General features: G+C 42.7%; 1 protein-coding gene across 2 annotated transcripts in view; it reads left to right on the top strand.

Moving 5' to 3' along the window:
• The window catches only part of SERPINI1 (serpin family I member 1), a 96,640-nt gene that overhangs the window by 42,025 nt on the left and 34,463 nt on the right, over positions 1-20,152 (top strand). For both annotated transcript variants that reach the window (XM_006127779.5, XM_075937885.2), the window contains exon 2: positions 17,908-18,175. In XM_006127779.5, coding sequence (XP_006127841.3) covers positions 17,926-18,175 — 250 coding nt within the window. In that variant the 5' untranslated portion in view covers positions 17,908-17,925. The remainder of the gene's footprint in view (positions 1-17,907; positions 18,176-20,152) is intronic.

The following is a 20,152-nucleotide window of genomic DNA, read 5'->3' as shown; positions in this document are numbered from 1 at the left end:
GTGAGGACTGACAGACACTGATGGGCAATTCCATAGCCTCTTGAATGAAGTGGTCCCTTGAGAATAAAATGCAGTAAAATTAAGTGAAAGACCATTTGTGTTGCAAGTGAACCCTACTAAGACATAGCCTGAAATTGTGTTCAGTTATGGGTGCCAGTTCAGAAAAGAGATGGCTAAATTGGAGAGAGTCTACAGAATAGCAGCAAAAATTATTAAAGGTTTAGAAAACATGACCTATGTGGGAAGATGGAAAAAATGGATTTGTTTTGTCTGGAGAAGAGACTATTGTGGGGGACGGGGGATAAGTTTTCGAATATATAAAAGATTGTTACAAGGAGGAGGGAGAAAAATTGTTCTTATTGACCTCTAAAAAATAAGGACAAGAATCAGTGGGCTTAAATTGCAGCAAAGGAGGCTGAAGTTAGACATCAGAAAAAACTTACTTCCCGTCAGGGTAGCTAAGCATTGGAACAAATTGTTTAGGGAGGCTGTGAAGTCTCCATCATTGAAGACTTTTAAGAGCAGGTGTTACACCATTTCCGATGGGTGTTTGTCTAGTTATTGCTGAGTCATGCTTTGATGATGCTGCAGATAGCTTATTGAGGTCCTTTTTAGTCCTACGCTTCTATGATTTAATGTGTTTCAGGGAGGGATGGGGACCTTTAATATTCTGCTGCGTGGAGAAAGAATTTTGTGCTAGGATACAGAACACAGGGATGTTTCTTTCTGAAGAAGCCCATTTCCTGCAACTCTGTGGGTAGTTACATTTGCATAGTCTTGCGTTTTGGGGACTAAGGGCTTCATGTTATATAGAGCTCATTTGATGGCCACTATTTTTTCCAACATGTTAGCGATTTAAACTGGACTAAAACGTGTGAGCTGTACTGCTTGAGCTGTGGCTGTTTGAATCGGCTGTTCCAGATCCATATTCTTTCTTGGAGTGGGGACCCTTGTTTTGGTCAGGGGCCGCTTACCTCTTTGACCTGCAGAAACAAACAAAAACCTACCTGACCTTACTCAGGTGCTGGCAGCACTCCCGCTCAGTCCTGTGTGCTGGGGCCGGGGATTTGGGGCTGATGGTGTTTGTGTTCCAGCCCCGGAAGTGGGAGGGAAGAGCGGGATGCTGAGGCTCACTGTGGGATGGATCCAAGTAAGCCATAGGAAATCATACAGAGAGGGACACTCACCCACGTGGGTTGTACTTGCATAGCATATTTGATGTTCAGACAAACGTGAAGTGATAATTATGGCTTACAACAGCCAAGTGAGGCCGATAAGTAGATAAGCCTGTGAAATGGGAATTATTGGGGGAGGAGAAGAGGAAGACTTGTGACACAGGAATGGGACACGACTTGCTCCTTGGCCAAAGAAGTCATTGGCAGACCTTGAGACTTTTCTGGGCACATTCTTCATATCCTGAGGCTGTTCCCTGCTATCTTTGAACTAGAGATAAAAGGTGTATTGCTTCATCTTTAGTGCTGAATCTTTTCTAGTCCACTGAATCCTCTTGTGCAGTAGGCCATGTCCATGGGGCCTAACAGGAAAAGTAGTGGGTACTTCAGGGACACATAATACAGCTGTAGAAATGATATTATGGTGGCTTATAGGGAGAAAATATTAAATGAAACCTGAACTGAAAGAAATGATATCAAAACTGTTCAGCTGACTAACTTCTCTTCAAGTTTGCACTCTTTAACTTTCTTAAAAATCCTTTTCCCCCCCCCCCCCCCCCCTCAAGCCTCAGACTCTCCTAATGGCTGTGTCTACACTGGCATGAATTTCCGGAAATGCTTAAAACAGAATAGTTTTCATTATAAGTATTTCCGGAAAAGGAGAGTCTACATTGGCAGGCTGCTTTTCCGGAAAAGCCCTTTTTCCGGAAAAGCGCGTCTACATTGTCCACAGACACTTTTCCGGAAAAGAGGCCCATTGCCATTTTCGCGATCGGGGCTTTTTTCCGGAAAAGACTACTGGGCTGTCTACACTGGCCCTTTTCCGGAACAGTGTTCCGGAATAAGGACTTATGCCCGAGCGGGAGCAGAATAGTTTTTCCGGAATAGCGGCTGATTTTGTACAGTAGAGCACCGTTGCTTTTCCGGAAATTCAAGGGCCAGTGTAGACAGCTCGCAGCTTATTCCGGAAAAGCGGCAGATTTTCCGGAATAAGTGGCCCAGTGTAGACACAGCCCTAATGTGTCTGTCTTATTGCAGTCCCTGAAAACCAGGTCATCCTCCCAGACAGCTGGTATCATGTGTGCCTTACAGACCTGGTACAGTGGTTTTACAGTGTTAAAGCTAGGATTTAATTTTTGCATAGTGCTGGAAATTCCAAGTGTAAGAGAGAAAGAAATGTATGGAGAAGGTTAAGAATAATTGAGAGAAGGAGCTGAGTGTTTGACCTGTCCAGAGGCAACATAACCATGTGGATATGGATAGGGCACTGGCCAGAATTTCAGGAGACATGGGAGTCTGTTTCCAGCACTGCTGCAGAACTGTTGTGAGATCTTGGGCAATTCAAGTCACCTTTCTGTACCTCTTTACACTCTCATCCTAAGCTTTGTGGGAAAGACTGTCTCTTACCTCATGTATGCACCTAGCACAATGTGATCCTGATCTCGAGTGCTGCTGTAATGCATATTATAATCTGTTAATCCAAGTATGTGCAAACATTTTTGGTCCCTGTGAATACCCAAAATTGAGCTACACTATGGTAAGAGAAGTGCCATTACAGCAGAATATTGTCACCATTAATTGATGTATACCTAACATTAAGAAACAATTAGCTCACAGACACTTACCCTCCCCCACCCTTGTATTCTCCCCTTCTGTTCTGAAATTTGATTTGTCCTTTTCATATGTATTCTCTTTTTAATTGTATCCTTTGGTATATATGGTTGTGACTATTTTCTTCCACTATTTGATCTGAGGAAGTGGGTCTGGCCCACGAAAGCTCATCATCTTATAAACGATCTTGTTAGTCTTTAAAGTGCTACATAGTCCTGTATTTTGATTAAGAAACAAGTTGAAGTCAAATCGTTTACCAAAAATAAATGTGAAGGAGAAGTAGGTGACACTTATGCTGTGGTGATTTATCTAATATAGTGACTTAATTTCTGGTACAAGAGGCATGACGTTGCAACCTCAGGGTCTGATGTAGCATGTTATGTGAGGATGCTGAGGGTGGCCATTTCTCCTGGCAACGCATGGGTTATTGGAAGTAAAAGGATTTCAGAGTCTGAAGCCCTCTTTTCAATCTCAAGAAGAGTTTTATGGAGTTAAGAAGTGTTTAACGGGAAGGCCTTGTTTGGACACAGACTGGCTAACCTTGTGAGGAGGGCTTTAAACTAGGTTCGACGGGGACAGGTGAGCAAAGCCCACAGGTAAGTGATGAATGTGCGGGACTGGGAGATGGGTTGGAAATGTGGGGGGACTACGGCCTATAATGGCAAGGAGAAAGGAGGGTCAGGGCACAACAGGGAGGCAAGATCAAATCAGTATCTTAGATGCCTATATACAAATGCAAGAAGTATGGGTAATAAGCAGGAAGAACTGGAATTGCTAACCAATAAATACAACTATGATATCATTGGTATTACAGAAACCTGGTGGGATGGGACGCACGATTGGAATGTTGGTATGGAAGGGTACGGCTTGCTCAGGAAGGACAGACAGGGAAAAAAGGGAGGAGGGGTAGCCTTGTATATTAAAAATGTACACACTTGGACTGAAGTGGAGATGAACGTAGGAGATAACCCAGAGACTCTCTACACAGCTAAGCTAAAAGGGGTAAAAAACGAGGGTGATATCATGCTAGGAGTCTACTACAGGCCACCTAGTCAGGTGGAAGAGGTGGATGAGGCCTTTTTTAAACAATTAACAAAACTATCCAAAGCCCAAGATTTGGTGGTGATGGGGGACTTCAACTATCCAGACATATGTTGGGAAACTAACACAGCGGGGCACAGGCTATCCAATAAGTTTCTGGACTGGATTGGAGACAACTTTCTGTTTCAGAAGGTTGAAAAAGCTACCAGAGGAGAAGCTGTTCTGGATTTGGTTTTAACAAATAGGGAGGAACTAGTTGAGAACTTGAAAGTGGAAGACAGTATAGGGGACAGTGATCATGAAATAATAGAGTTCATGCTCTTAAGGAAAGGTAGAAGGGAGACCAGCACAATTGAGGTAATGGATTTCAGGAAGGCAGATTTTGATAAGCTCAGAGAACTTGTAGGTAAGGTCCCATGGGAAGCAAGACTGAAGGGAAAAACAACTGAGGAGAGTTGGAAGTATTTCAAAGGGACGTTGTTAAGGGCCCAAAAGCATACAATTCCGCTGTGTAGGAAAGATAGAAAATATGGCAAAAGACCAGCTTGGCTTAACAAGGAGATCTTGCATGATCTCAAAATAAAAAAGGAGCCGTATAAAAAATGGAAACTAGGACAAATAACAAAGGATGAATATAGGCAAGCAACAGGGGAATGCAGGGGCAAGATTAGAAAGGCAAAGGCACAAAATGAGATCAAACTAGCTACAGGCATAAAGGGAAACAAGAAGACCTTTTATAAATACATTAAAAACAAGAGGAAGACCAAGGACAGGGTAGGCCCACTGCTTAGTGAGGAGGGAGAAGCAGTAACAGGAAACTTGGAAATGGCAGAGATGCTCAAAGACTTCTTTGTTTCGGTCTTCACCGAGAAGTCTGGAGGTGTGCCTAACGTAGTGAATACAAGAAGAGAGAGGGTAAGTTTAGAAGATAGGATACACAAAGAACAAGTTAAAAATCACTTAGGAAAGTTAGATGTCAGCAAGTCACCAGGTCCTGATGAAATGCATCCCAGGATACTCAAGGAGCTGATAGAGGAGGTATCTGAGCCTTTAGCTATGATCTTTGAAATATCATGGCAGACAGGGGAGATTCCAGAAGACTGGAAAAGGGCAAATATTGTGCCCATCTATAAAAAGGGGAATAAGAACAACCCAGGAAACTACAGACCGGTCAGTTTAACATCTATCCCAGGAAAGATAATGGAGCAGGTAATTAAGGAAATCATATGCAAACACTTGGAAGGTAATAAAGTGATAGGGAATAGCCAGCATGGGTTTGTGAAGAACAAGTCATGTCAAATTAATCTGATAGCTTTCTTTGATAGGATAACGAGCCTTGTGGATAAGGGAGAAGCGGTGGATGTCATATACCTAGACTTTAGTAAGGCATTTGATACGGTCTCGCATGATATTCTTATTGATAAACTAGGCAAATATAACTTAGAATGGGCCATGATAAGGTGGGTGCATAATTGGTTGGATAACCGTAGTCAGAGAGTTGTTGTTAACGGTTCTAAATCCTGCTGGAAAGGGATAACAAGTGGAGTTCCTCAAGAGTCTGTTTTGGGACCCGTACTGTTCAATATCTTCATCAATGATGTAGCTATTGGGATAGAGAGTACGCTTATTAAGTTTGCAGATGATACCAAACTGGGTGGGGTTGCAACTTCTTTGGAGGATAGGGACATAATTCAAAATGACCTTAGCAAGTTAGAGAAATGGTCAGAGGTAAACAGGATGAGGTTTAATAAAGAGAAATGCAAAGTGCTCCACTTAGGAAGGAACAGTCAGTTCCATACATACAAGATGGGAAGCGACTGTCTAGGAAGGAGCATGGCGGAAAGGGATCTAGGGGTCATAGTGGACCACAAGTTGAATATGAGTCAACAGTGTGATGCTGTTGCAAAAAAAGCAAATATGATTCTAGGTTGTATCAACAGGTGTGTTGTAAGCAAAACTCGTGAAGTCATTCTGCCGCTCTACTCTGCACTAGTTAGGCCTCAGCTGGAGTACTGTGTCCAGTTCTGGGTGCCACATTTCAAGAAAGATGTGGAGAAATTGGAAAGGGTACAGAGAAGAGCGACAAGAATGATTAAAGGTCTAGAGAACATGACCTATGAAGCCAGGCTTCATGAACTGGGCTTGTTTAGTTTGGAAAAAAGAAGATTAAGGGGGGACATGATAGCAGTTTTCAAATATCTAAAATGGTGTCACAAGGAGGAAGGAGAAAATTTGTTCCTCTTGGTTTCTGAGGACAGGACAAGGAGTAATGGGCTTAAAGTGCAGCAAGGAAGGTTTAGATTGGACATTAGGAAAAAATTCCTAACTGTCAGGGTGGTCAAATATTGGAATAAATTGCCAAGGGAGGTGGTGGAATCTCCCTCTCTGGAGATATTTAAGAACAGGTTAGATAGACATCTGTCACGGATGGTGTAGACAGAGCTTGGTCCTGCCTTGAGGGCGGGGGGCTGGACTCGATGACCTCTCGAGGTCCCTTCCAGTCGTATGATTCTATGATTCTATGATTTTGTTCATTAGTAGAAGTTAATCCCAGAAAAGATGTTGCCTGATCCCTTTTGTGTGTCATACCCTGGGACCAGCAGGGCTGAAAAAACACTGCAAACTTCATAGACCATGAGTCTTGTAGCACCTTATAGACTAACAGATGTATTGGAGCATAAGCTTTCGTGGGCGCAAAGACCCACTTCATCAGATGCATGTAGTGGAAATTTCTAGAGGCAGGTATAAATATGCAAGCAAGAATCAGGCTAGAGATAATGAGGTAAATTCTATCAGGGAGGATGAGGTCCACTTCTAGCAACTCATCTGGAGGTGTGAACACCAAGAGAGGAGAAACTGCTTTTGTAATTGGCTAGCCATTCACAGTCTTTGTTTAATCCTGAGCTGATGGTGTCAAATTTGCAGATGAACTTCAGCTCAGCAGTTTCTCTCTGAAGTCTGGTCCTTAAGTTTTTTTGCTGCAGGATGGCTACCTTTAAATCTGCTACTGTGTGTCCAGGGAGATTGAAGTGTTCTCCTACAGGTTTTTGTATATTGCCATTCCTAATATCTGATCTGTGTCCATTTATTCTTTTGCGTAGGGACTGTCCAGTTTGGTCAATGTATATAGCAGAAGGGCATTGCTGGCACATTTTTTGAGGAGTACTGAATCTTTCGAGAGGGGGTATTGCTGTTGAAAATGCCCCATCTAAAATGCCGTTTTTCCAAAAAGCCCTGTTTCAGGAAAAAAGCGGCAGCCACCATTATGCAAATGAAGTGCAGGATATTTAAATCCCGGCTTCATTTGCACTTTGGATGTGTCTAATTTACATCCCTCCACTGACAGAGTGGTGTAGTTTAGATGTACCCGAAGCGGGCAGCAGTATCTCCTGTAAATGTTAACAAACTTGTTTGTCGTAAAGATTGGCTGAAAAAGAAGCAGGGCTGAGTGGACTAGTATGAGGTGAATGGAAAAATACTATTTCTCAAATAATAATGTGAGCACAGTACACTTGAACAATTTGCACTTTCTCTATCTGCTTCATGTAGAATGAACGCTAATTGACTTTTTTTCCCCTTTTGCCCTACTTTTTAATCTCTTCTCCCCCCCACCCGTTCCGTATTTATTTTGGAACTGCCTTTTTAAATAACTGCATTCATCTGAAGAAGTGGGTTGTGCCCACAAAAAAAAGCTCATGAGACCACCTACATGTTTTGTTAGTCTTTAAGATGCTGCTAGACTACTAGTTTAAGGTGTGTGTGTGTGTGTGTGTGTGTGTGTGTGTGTGTGTGTGTGTGTTCTTGATATAATTAAAATTGTTGTCTAGGTTGGATATTAGGAAAAATAATTTCACTAGGAGGGTGGTGAAGCACTGGAATGGATTACCTAGGGAGGTGGTAGAATTTCCGTCCCCAGATGTTTAAGTTCCAGCTTGGCAAAGCCAAGGATGATTTAATTAGGATTGGTCCTGCTTTGGGCAGGGGGGTTGGGCTCTATAATCTCCTGAGGTCTCTTCCAACCCTATGATTCTACGATAGTTGAAAATGTAGAAAAAAATATTTTATGTAGTCATGATCAATCATGACTTTTCTAATCTCACAATGAATTGCAATTAATTTTTAAATTTTCTGACAGCACTAGATGAACACAGTTGGATGAGGAAGTACAAGTGGAAAAATAACTCAATACTAGGCAGTATAAATTCTCCATACAGGACCGGGACCTTAATCTGTAACCAAAATTTTCACCAGTTCCAGAAAATACAGATTTTTATTCCTTGAAAATGGGCTTCAGTATTTTCCTGGGTAATGTGGGACTACAACAGGAAAGTAAGAAAGAGAATGTCCTGTATAAATGGCTGTGCAATGTCAGAGCCAATAAATGATGGATGATGATGTCTGACCGATCTTTTTGCTGTAGTATTAAACTAGGGAAGTACTACTTTAACAGTTCAGCAGCACAAATTTCTGCATCACTGTGTTTTGTCAATGTTATAAATATCCAGACTCCTCTTCATTTTATTTCTAGCTCTGCCATGCATTTGCTATGTTGCTGTATGCAACTTAGCCTTTCTCATTCTCTGTGTACCCATTCTGTGTATGCAGATTGGATGCTAACTTTTATTTTTAAGATATTTGTGTTGAGACATAGTTTTTCACATGAGATCTTGCGTAGGGTTCCTCCACCAAAAAATACTGCATGTCTGGTATTTTTTGGGAGACCATCTGGCAACCCTACTTGCAAGCCAGAAATTAGACATGTCTCCTGCCCGTAAGGATTTGGAAACTGTGCTTGATTGGAGTGGGAACTGGTTTTGTTCAGAACTTCTCAGAATCAAGCCCTAATTAGAGTTCGCTTTATCTGTACAGTTGCTTAGAAATGTGCAGGCTCAAAACTAGAGTTGTATTTTCTTCTCAGTGTCACCTGATAACACTCTGAATCATAGTAACCCAGGCCAAAAGAGTTTCCATTTTATATGTGTGTGTGTGTGGTGGGGAGAGAACGGAGTTTTCAGAATTTTTCTTTCCAGCATGAAATGAAAGCAAGGCCAGTCAATGGTTTTCATGCAAAAAACACAATAAAGCTGTCTAGGCCAAAACAGCCAACAGCTCGGTGGTTAATATACTTCCCTAGGCAGAGGGAAATAAAGCTTCAAATCAGACACATCACAGGTTAAGTGCCCTAATCAATAGGCTATTGGCTGTTCGGAGGTAGAGGGTGTGTCTCCACTTTTGTTTGAAAGCTTTAGCTCTGCAATCATCTCAGTGAAAAAACTTTTAGTAAACACTGACCCTTTGAAAAATGAACCATTCTTGATTTTTTTTTAAAAAAAACTTTATTCTATTTAACCTTTTTCTTTTCCTTTTAATCTTTAGAGCTAACTGTACCACTTAATTGGCGATTTGAGGCTGCTGTGAATGCAGAGACTGATAAGCTCTAGTGTCACCCAATTACTGATGGTTCAGAGGAAAAGATGTGTCTAAAGGCCAGTGATTCTCATGGGAATTGTCTAATTTTCTAGGAATAAATTAAAGCATTTTCAGTGAAGAAAGTAAAACTGACATTATCTGTGGCTACAGTACAGTTACAGTACAGGCTTCCTTCTAATTAAATATAAATCCAATCCAGCGAAGTGCTGACTCTATTCAACTCCTGTTGAATTCAGTGAGTGTTCACAATGCATTGCTCTGGGCAGGAAGTACTCAATTTAGTGGATCAGATCTTTTTGCAGAAAAGGACTGAGATAGCCTAACACTAGAGAGGAGTGTAGCCTGAAGCAAAACATAATAGAGCTGATGGTATAGGAGAACAGCAATCCCAGCTATGTGATTGCAATGATAAAGTGTCAGATCCTCAGGTGTGTGTAAATCAATGTTGAAATCATGTAACTATGCTGATTTACATTGCCTGATGATATCATCACCAATTTCTGGTTGAACAGATAAGAGAACTAAAAAAAAAAAACGTAAATTTGTGTCATTGTGCCTGACAAGCGTTGCTAACAGGAATCTTTAGAGGTGTCTGTCTGGTTGTGCAAAGCTTTATCCGCTGATCTGTGAAACATGAAATTAACGTTCAGTACTCTTGATGGTGGTGTACTTGTTCGCCATTGATTTTAAAGGTAAATCTGCTTAGTTATATCGTTCTGGCCCATTCACACATGAAACATCAGTTCAGAGAAGCAGTTAAGAACATGCTTAATTTTAACCATTGAGATCAGTGGGCCATAAGCATAAGCTTATAGTTAAGCATGTACTTTGGTGCTTTACTGAATAGGGATGCTTTGCTGAACTGGGGCCTGAATCCATTTGATATCTCTACTATCTTCAGTTTTAAACTTATTAAATTTATTTCTCAAAACTGTGTACTAGGATGTGGTTTAAAAAAGAAAATCTCCATATCCAAATTGTGCAAGGGGTGGGAGTAGGATGGCAGGAAAACCTATCCATTAAAACAGGGGGTAAGGAACCTTTAGGATTGGAGGGCCACTGACTTCAGGGGCCACACGCTCAAGTGAGAAGCAGAAAAAGACGTTCACTTTCCTCAAGTTCCACCTCAGAGTCTAGGAGGCCTGGGGCTAGTAGATTGTGTGAGGGCTCCCTCACACTCTGGAGTGGCCTGAAAAATGGGGGGCTCAGTGTATATGAGGGCTGCTGGGAAACAAGCTGGGGTGGAATGTAGGGTGCAGGTGTGGGGTCGGGAAGGGGTGATACAAGAGGAGGGAGATGAATGCAGGGTCTGGGTGGTAGGCAGCACGGGATGGGGGCAAGGGCACGGCTCCCGGGGGAGGGACATAGTTCCAGGGGGGTGTCTGCTGCTCTGCATGGCTCTCTTCTCTGCAGGGAATCACCACATGAAGGGGCAGTGCCTGCACAGAACCCTTCCCTGCAGAGCACAACCACTTCTCCCACCTTGTCAGATGGAGTCTGCAGGCTGGATCAGGCCTTGGCTTGCTTGTCTGGGCCATCGGACTTGGAGATTTCTTCCACCCCCCACAGCAAGGAGCCAGTGCATCTGCCTCAGCACCCTGTGGGGGAGCGAGGGGCAGGCCAGTATGTTTCCCACACCTGAGTTCGAAGCCCCAGCCTGACCTCTAAAAGGGAAAGGTAGCTTTGAACAAGTATAAAACAGAGGAGAACTAGAGAAGTTCACGGAGGATAGATCAATCTGTGACTGTTACCCATGACAGGCAGGGGTGGTATCCCTAGTTGCTGTTTGCCAGAAGCTTGGACTGGGGGACAAGGGATAGATCATTCTGGGTATGTCTACACTGCAGCGTTTTTCTGGAAAAAACTATACTTACATCCACACTGCTATTGTGTTATTTCAACAAAGTCAGAAGAACAGAGGGGGTTTTCCGACAGTGGTAAACCTCTTCCTACAAGGAAGAAGCCTTTTTCTGAAAAAGCCCTCCCTCCCCCCCCCCCCTTTTTTTTTTTTTTTGACAAAGGCATGTGTGGACACAGAAGAGGGAATTCTTTCGAAAGAAAAGGCTTCCACAAAATAACACTAGTGCCACTCCATTCATATTAATCGCCGCTTAAATGCAAGATAGCATCCACACTGATTGGACTCTATCTGTTGAAAAAGCACATCCCTTTTTTGTTGCTCTTTTGCAGTGTGGACATTCTCTTTCAAAAACAATTTTTTCCGGAAAATCTCTTCTGAAAGAAGTCTGCAATCTAGACATAACCTCTATGATTACCTGTTCTGTTCGTTCCTTCTGAAGCACCTGGCATTGGCCACTGTTGGAACACAGGATGCTGGGCTAGATGGACCTTTGATCTAACTTTGTATGGCTGTTCTTATGAGACCTTTTTCACTTATTAAGTTAAATATAGTCCTCCGGTTTTTGCTTTAAGATATTGATAATGCTTGTCTAAATATAAATAACAAAGCAATTTAACTACCAGAGAACTCAGTGAAACTACATTGTTCTCTTTTTCAGGTAGCTTAATGGCAAGAAATCTGGTGTCTTCATTTACCAACAAATCCTACACTCTGATTTAGCAAAAAACTAAAATATATTTTAAAAGTTTAATATGTCAGGTGTATAGGATTTTTGTGCAAGGAAAATGAATGGTGTTCGGCTCGTATTGTCTAAGCCTATATTAGTATTTAATAGTCCAAACTAGACATTGAAGTTTTCTCTCTCTAAGATTGATGCAGCTCCCTTTCTGCTATTATTACAGTCTATCTGGATATAGCTCATATGGCAGACTGAGTAGTGAAAAGTTATCTTTGCAACCAACAGAAATTGGAAAGTGTTTTTGAAATGACAGAGTATTTGATACAATGTGCATCAAACTAATTACAGTACCCATTTCAATTTTCAAAGTAGGCTGGCATGAGTTAAAAATACCGCCTTAGTGTGGCAAAGAACTTAAATATGTGCTTAAGTTCACTCTTATCCAGTAGAGTACGTAAAATTATTTAAATCTTTATATGAACTTTTCCAAAATTTGGGGGCTATTTGGGAGCAGAAAGGCAGGATGTGCTTTGGGCCCATCCTTGGAGAAGATTGTTGAACTTCTGCTTTAAGGCTTTGGACTGGTATTGAGGAGATGAGGAATAAATTCTTGCCTCTGTAGACTTGGAAGAAGTCACTTAATTTCCTTGTGCATCAGTTTCCCGTCTGTAAAATGAAGATTGTACAGTTTTCCTCCTGTTCTGGCTGTTTAGATTATAAATCATTTACAGTAGGGGAGTGTTTGTACAGTGCCTACCTAGCACAACCGGTCCCTGACATTCGGAGTTTCTAGGTGCTCTTTTAATAATAGTGCATTCTCTCTTTTTACGAAGCCTAAAATGTCCCAGGTAGCAAAGGCAGTAGTGTACCACCCATTATGATTGCTACCCAGTAATTTTAGGAATTTAATCTTGTTCATGCTTAAAATACATCAAACAGGCAAGTAAGAAATCCTTACTGTCATTAAGGAAGGTAAATGGGAAGCTAGTGACAGATAATCTCGTTATTAGTTTGGACCAGAATGAATTCGATGGCTTAGTGTTCTTGAAAGAAATAGTGAAGGTCATGCCTCAAAGACTGGGAGACATTTCCCTAAGGGAGACAAAGAAATGTGACATGGTTTTATGATTATGCTAAAGTAGGTTGTCCAGCCATAAGCAACAGTCAAAGCTGACAGGGGCCCAGGACCAAATGATTTGTTTTACATCATTCTAAAGCAAAAACTAATGAATAAGAGAACCTGCAGTGGAGACTTTTTTAATATATATATCTTGCTAAGAAATGGGAAGGTGATTGATCTACAATAAGGGATTAAGAGACATACAGTTAAATTCAGTTTCAGGGGAATTTATTGGAAGCTGTGGGATATTGCCTGATCTCAGATTGCCTCTAAATTTTCAATTACTGCCTTCAGGGTTGACAGGTTCTTTGTCCCAGGATCAGGCCCAGTATTCAGTTATTCTCTGGTTGGGAACCCTGATGTGCACAAATGCAGCACTCACACTACAGGAACTTGTGTATATTTACAAGTTTATAGTTTATTAATAAATTTAGCACAGTCACAAACACCCCAGTTTCATAAGATACGTGGGGTATGTACATGTATATTTCCATACCATATACTCACACCATTTCTTCTAGAACTACCCAAAGTGTTAATGATCATCCTCCTCATCACCTGTGGCCAACATTCTGACACCTCCCAAGGACTACATCTCCTTCTCCTACCATCCCTAGGTTGGGATTCCACTTTTATCATACATTTACGCTGACATTGTTATGTTTGATGCATATTCAATAGGGGATGTTTCCTTTTTTCCTTAATTTGTTTTTCCTCACCTTACTAATAGTGAAGTGTCTTTTTCCAATATATCGGTCCGTATATCATTGGTCTCAACTTGCGTCAGTTTGTTACCATGGGCCTTTTGTGGTTGTCGATCACATTTATTATTTCTGTCGTATCTGGTTATTCAGTCTAGTATTAACAGGTTGTTTTCATGTTTTTCTAAGTAATTATGTACAGGCAGTCCCCGAGTTACATGGATCCGACTTACATCGGATCCCTACTTACAAACGGGGTGAGGCAACCCTGCACTAGCTGCTTCCCCCCCAGCAGACCAGGGAGATGTGGAGTGGCTTTTCTCAGCAGACACCTCAGCTTGAGAATAAAGGACTGAGAGAAGTGAGGTGTGGGAGAATAAAACTGAGCTCTGGAGAAATGTTTTGGCTAGAGTTTCCCCTACAATATGTACCAGTTCCGACTTACATACAAATTCAACATAAGAACAAACCTACAGTCCCTATCTTGTACGTAACCCGGGGACTGCCTGTACATATAAGTTTGGAGGTATTCTTGGAATCCCCTATACCATGGACAGTCATTCTCTTATCACCATCTATCTAGGTGAAAGATCCTGAATATATGTGAACTAACTATGCTACCTGGGTAAAAGGTCCCAGACAAAAATACTAACTTTGCCTTAGCTCAGCATACAGAACATGGCTTGTAAGTCTCCTGTGTTATAGCCAAGCTGCCAGTATAGTCAAAATCATGATGAAATAATTTGTGTATCATAGGCAGGCAAGCAGGTTAGTCCTGTATGCTACATATAGGACAACGCCCAGACAAATAGGCAGGGCTCAACAAATCTGTTTATCTACTCGCCCTGCAAATATGTAAACAAAAAAGAATATGTAAGTAAAAAATAATATGGCTCCATAAAATAATGCCTGGCTAATATGCATGCGCTCCTAAGTGCATCAGGAAGGCCCTATTTTTGCAAATGCCACTGTATCCAAACCACAGTGTTTTGACTCACAGGACTGGAAGAGACCTCAGGAGGTCGAGTCCAACCCCCTGCCCAAAGCAGAACCAACCCCAAATCATCCTAGCCAGGGCTTTGTCAAACCAGAACTTAAAAACATTTAGGGATGGAGAGTCTACCACCTCCCCTGGTAACCTGTTCCAGTGTGTCACCGCCCTCCTATTAAAATAGTTTTTCCTAATATCCAACTTAGGCCTTCTCTAGTGCAACTTGAGACCATTTCTCCTCATTCTGTCATCTGTCACTACTGAGAACAGCCTCTCTCAATCCTCTTTGGAACCTCCCTTCAGGTAGTTGAAGGCTGCTATCAAATCCCCCCTTACTCTTCTCTTCTGTAGAATAAGCCCAAATCCCTCAGCCTAGTAGGTCATGTGCTACAGCCCCTTTATCAATTTGACTGCATTGCGCTGGACTTTCTCCAACGCATCCACATCCTTTCTGTAATGGGGGGTCCAAAGTTGAACACTATACTCCAGATGTGGCCTCACCAGTGCTGAATACAGGGAAGAAATAACTTCTCTAGATCTGCTTGAAATGCTTCTCCTAATGCAACTTAATATGCCGTTAGCCTTCTTGGCTACAAGGGCACACTGTTGACTTATATGCAGCTTCTCATTCACTGTAATACCCAGATCTTTGCCATACTGCTGCTTATTCAGTTGGTCCCCTCCCTGTAGCCATGCTTGGGATTCTTCCATCCCAAGCGCAGGACTCTGCACCTGTCCTTGTTGAACCTCATCAGATTTCTTATGGCCCAATCCTCCAATTTGTCTATCCCTACCCTCCAATATATCTACCTCACCCCCTAGAAGAGTGTTATCTGCGAACTTGCTGAAGGTGCAATCTGTCCCCTAATCCATTTCATTAATAAAGATGTTGAACAAAACCAGTCCCAGTAAAAAGTTAAGTCTTGAAGTTAGTGTTTTGATTTCTCACTGAAAAAGCAAAAATCTTATTTGTGGCTCAGAGTGACAGAGATAACTAAATAATGGCTACATCAGAGTTGTAGCCAAAACACCTGCACATCTGATTAATGTTTGTTTCTTCATGTATAAAATGGGGATAGTAATGCCTAATTTCTTACCATTCCGGGATAGGGATGTTAGTGGGTAATAGAGTCAAGTAATCACATGAATTCTTAGAAGTTAGTCAACTATTCTATAGTCCCCAACTGTGGGGCCAGCAGTCAGTGCGCTCCAGCCCCACTCCTGGGTAATCCCCTGCCACCTTACACTGCAGCCTTTGTATCAATGGCAGCAACACGGGGTGCCAGGTGGGAGCCGGCCCGTGAGAGGAGCAATTTTTAAAACCAGCTCCTCTCGTGGACTTGCTGCCCTGCGCTACTGTATCAGAGGCAGAAGTGCAGGGTGGCAGCAGCCCCTGTCCATGGGGTGGTGTGTCTGAGCTCCCCATGGATAGAGGCTGCTGGGCAGGGGGGAAGGTGAGGCTGCCACGAAGTAGCCTCTATCTGCAGTGGCTTGGGCTGGCTGCAGACAGGTGTTGCTGCGGCAAAACAGCCTCTTCCCTTGTGGGCCCAGACCCACCCCCCTGCAGACAGGAGCTGCTGCTGCCATGAAGCAGCCGCCACTGCCCGTGGTGAGCCTGGACTCCCCATGAACAGGGGCGGCTGTCGCTTTCTGGCAGCTTCTCCCCCTCTTCTCCCCCCCCCCCCCCCCCGCTGCTTCTGATAGCCGGCTTCCCCTCAGCACCAGCTCCTGCTTCCTTCCCCCCTGCCCTTTGCTGCCTCTGATACTAAACAAGTGTTACAGTTACATGTCACAACACCCCAGAGGGGAGATGTCAACGAGTAGTTGACTAGATGATAAATGTTAATCTAGTCAACTACTTGCATTCCCCCCCCCCACACACACACTGTTGCATTCCCCCTCCCCACTGCCTCTGTATCAGGGCAGGGGGAATGCAACAGTGTGGGGGGGGGGGAAATGCAAGTAGTTGACTAGATTAACATTTATCATCTAGTCGACTACTCATTGACATCCCTCCTCTAAAGTGCTTTGAAGACGAAATATTAAGTAATATTATGTTAAGATCACTGACTTAACATAATAGTTATGTTAGGCCCGTGCATCCTGAAATAGTTGAGCAAACAATTTGGCTTCCACATTGCCAGCCCCAAGAATTCAGAAATCATGAGGCAGAACTCACAGTAGTCATGAGATTCAGCACACCCAAAAACATGTTTATTTGCCTTTTGGCTTTGGAGCCATTTGAAGTCCTGTTTGCAAGCTTTCCTCTGCAACTGAGGGTTACAAAAACTTAATTTTTTAAAGTATAAACTGACATTCTCACAAAATGGCAAAAACATAATGAGACTTGTGATAAAATTGTGGAAGTTGTCTCGGCATGTCTCACGCTGCCTTGTGCTCACCTGCAGACACTGCCCTGCTCACCTCGCCCAGGCCAGCATTCCCAGCCAATGGGAGCTGCGGGGATAGAGCTTGCAGGCAAGAACAGCACAGGAACAGCACTCCCCCCTTCCCCCCCCCCACACACACACTCTTGCAGCGCCATGGCTGCAGCCCGTTGCGGGGACAGTCATGTGTGGAGCCGCCTGCCCTGCTTCCATCAGGCAGGACCGAATAACACATCAGCTAAGCGGACCTTGCAAAAAGATCTGTACTTTTGACAACTCAGAGGTCTCTTGAGCCTGGGGGCCTGGGCTGCAGCTCTGAAAGCCCCTGTGTTAATCTGAGTGTGCCTGGAGTGGGAGCTGGCGTGAGGTGTAGACTCAGGTGAAGAGATTTGAGTGTGACTGCAGGGTGAAGAGGAAGCTGAGCAACGCACACAGACAGTATGCCTCTCTTTATCTCCCAACCATTGCCTGAAATGTCACAATTTCAAATAAGTAAATGGAACCTTTCCCTAGGCCGACGAAGACATAGCTCTGTATGCAACTGCTTTTTTAATACACATACTATTGGCAAACCAGTTTGGAAGGTTGACTTTTATTAGACTTCAAAAACTATTCTGATTGTACATTTGTTCTCCTTTTTTAAATACTAGCAGTGAATTTTGAGCATAAAAGGGCACAAAATAGATAAATATTATAATTATCTGTCTTAATGATCTGTTTGGATCACACATGTACTAGCTTTACTTCTCTCCCAATAAATAAGTTTTCTGTTAATTAAATAATTTGTTTTTTCAGCTGTGGTACGAAACAATGTATTTTACTTTTCTCAGTCCCTTGTCCTCTCTCTATCCAAATTCTTGAATGGTGCCTGTTGTTTCTTAAAAACACTCATCCTCTAAAATTTTATCTTTCAGAACTGAAACTCACAAGACATGTACTTCCTTGGGCTGTTGTCTTTGCTGGTTTTGCAAAGTAAAGCTTTCAGCACAAATTTTCCTGATGAAACGATTTCAGAATTTTCCGTGAACATTTATAACCAGCTCCGGGCCACCAGGGAAGATGATAATATTCTCTTCTCTCCTCTGAGCATTGCTATTGCCCTAGGGATGGTGGAGCTTGGAGCTCATGGGTCCACCTTGAAAGAAATTCGACATTCCCTAGGACATGACAGCTTGAAAAATGGTAAGGTCTAATGGTGTGTGTGTGTGTGTGTGTGTGTGTGTGTGTGTGTGTGTGTGTGTGTGTGTGTGTGTGTGTGTGTATTTTATAAAGAAAGAGATGGAACCTATTGAACAGCCATAGAAACATCAAGATTTTGTTGGTTTGGCTTAATGACATCCTGGCCAATAGTTTGAGCCCACCGAAGCATATTCTGGTAGACTTGGCATAGAACTGTAAACTCAGGAACTCTAGTCCCAGTCCTGACACTGCTCAAGATTCAGAATTCAGGTCATTTCAACTCTTCACTTCAACCTGCATTTGTAAAATAGTGATGACATCCACCTTAAAAGCCTCCAAAATATTTCTGAGGATGATAATTTTGTTAATGCCTGTAAAACAACTTGAAAACAAACGAATAGAGTTAGAATGTAATATTCTTAAGGAGAAAAATAGTAGAGGTTGGACCTCCTTTGTCAGATACCCTTGGGACCTAACCCATCCCAAAGGAGGGAATTTGCCAGATCAAGGGAAGTCCCTGCCACCAGCCTCCCAGGATGCTCTCCATCCCTGCAGCTGGCTCTTCTCTGGCCCCATTGCCACTGGGCTCCAGCCTGCAGGGCTTGGACTTGGGACCCAACGCGCAGGGGCTCCCTGGGGATGGAGCTCCCCAGCTGTAGCAGTGCTGCTTCTCCTCCGCCCAACCAGGAATCCCTGTGGACAGGGCTTGCCAGCTGCTCCGCTTCTGCCACACTCTGCTGGGGACCGGGTTTACTAGCTGCCCTCCTTTCACTGCTGGTTTCCCCACTGCTGCTGCCCAAACTGTCCAAGGCTTCCTGGGGACAGGGCTCACTGGTCCCGCTGCTTCTCCGTTCGGCCAGGCCTCTCCGAGGACGGGGTTCACTGGTCCCTCTACTAACCTGCCTCACTGGGCTCCCCAGGTATGGGGCTTGAATTTCTGGGCACCAGGGCTCTCTGATCCAGCAACGTCCATATTCCTGTCAGACGACAGATGTCACCAGACCAGAAAGTTCCAGATTTTGGAGGTTCAATGAATAGAATTTCTTGAAGCTGTAGTGTGTGTGTGTGTGTGTGTGTGTGTGTGTGTGTGTGTAATGAAAATATTAGTATAGCTATTTTGATGAGACTAGAAGATGATCAAATTTAGAATAACAGAAGAAATCTTAACAGCTGGTGTAATTTGGTAAATATTTATCCTCATTAGAAAAAAAATCCTATTTAAAATCTGTAACAGATGGGCAGATAATGCCTATTGTATGAACTACTTGTTAGTTGAAATACAGAAACAAGAAAATATGAATCTCTTTTCAGTGCCCATTAAACTCACTATACTTTTTTCTCCATATGCTTTATTGACTTCTGATTTGACTCCAAGAGCAATTCTGGTTGCTGAAAATTTCAGTCTTTGAAACCTGTCACTGTCAGAGTTCCTGGTTACCTAAAAGACTGCTTCTCTCCACCTGTGCATTGTCCTGACAACTGCAATTAACTGAAGCAGTTTTTCAAGTCCCTAAACTTGAGCTTTTCAGATAGAGTTCTCAGTGGCGGACTTTAGCATTGAAATTTCGTGTTTTGTTTTGTTCAGAGCCAAAATTGTTAACATTTTAGGACACAATACAAGACCCATTAAGCATTTGGGAGGGAAATATATGTGAATAATTTTCTACAACTGTCAGGGTTATGTGTGGGAATGAGGGAATGGCTTGCTAATGCTGTGTATGGTGGGGAGTAGAAACCCAAATGTGGCATTACATAGTGGTCTGCCATGGGGATTAATTCAGCTGTTTAGCATCTGAAATGGAACAGTCAACCAAGTGCACATGCTAGTTAGTGTAGTAGTAAATAGTGGTATTGTGTGTTTGTACTGACTTCTGATTTGTTTAAGCTTTATAAGTCTGAGTCTTAAAAAAGAAAATGAAGATAAACAACTTGAAAATGTTAATGGGCCTTCTGTACTGAGGTTAAAATGTCATTATGAAT

This window comes from Pelodiscus sinensis, chromosome 10 (genome assembly GCF_052426305.1).
Source record: "Pelodiscus sinensis isolate ZL-2025 chromosome 10, ASM5242630v1, whole genome shotgun sequence".
Classification (NCBI taxonomy): domain Eukaryota; kingdom Metazoa; phylum Chordata; order Testudines; family Trionychidae; genus Pelodiscus; species Pelodiscus sinensis.
The sequence above is the reverse complement of the archived record's forward strand: the minus strand, read 5'-3'. Positions and strand labels throughout refer to the sequence as shown.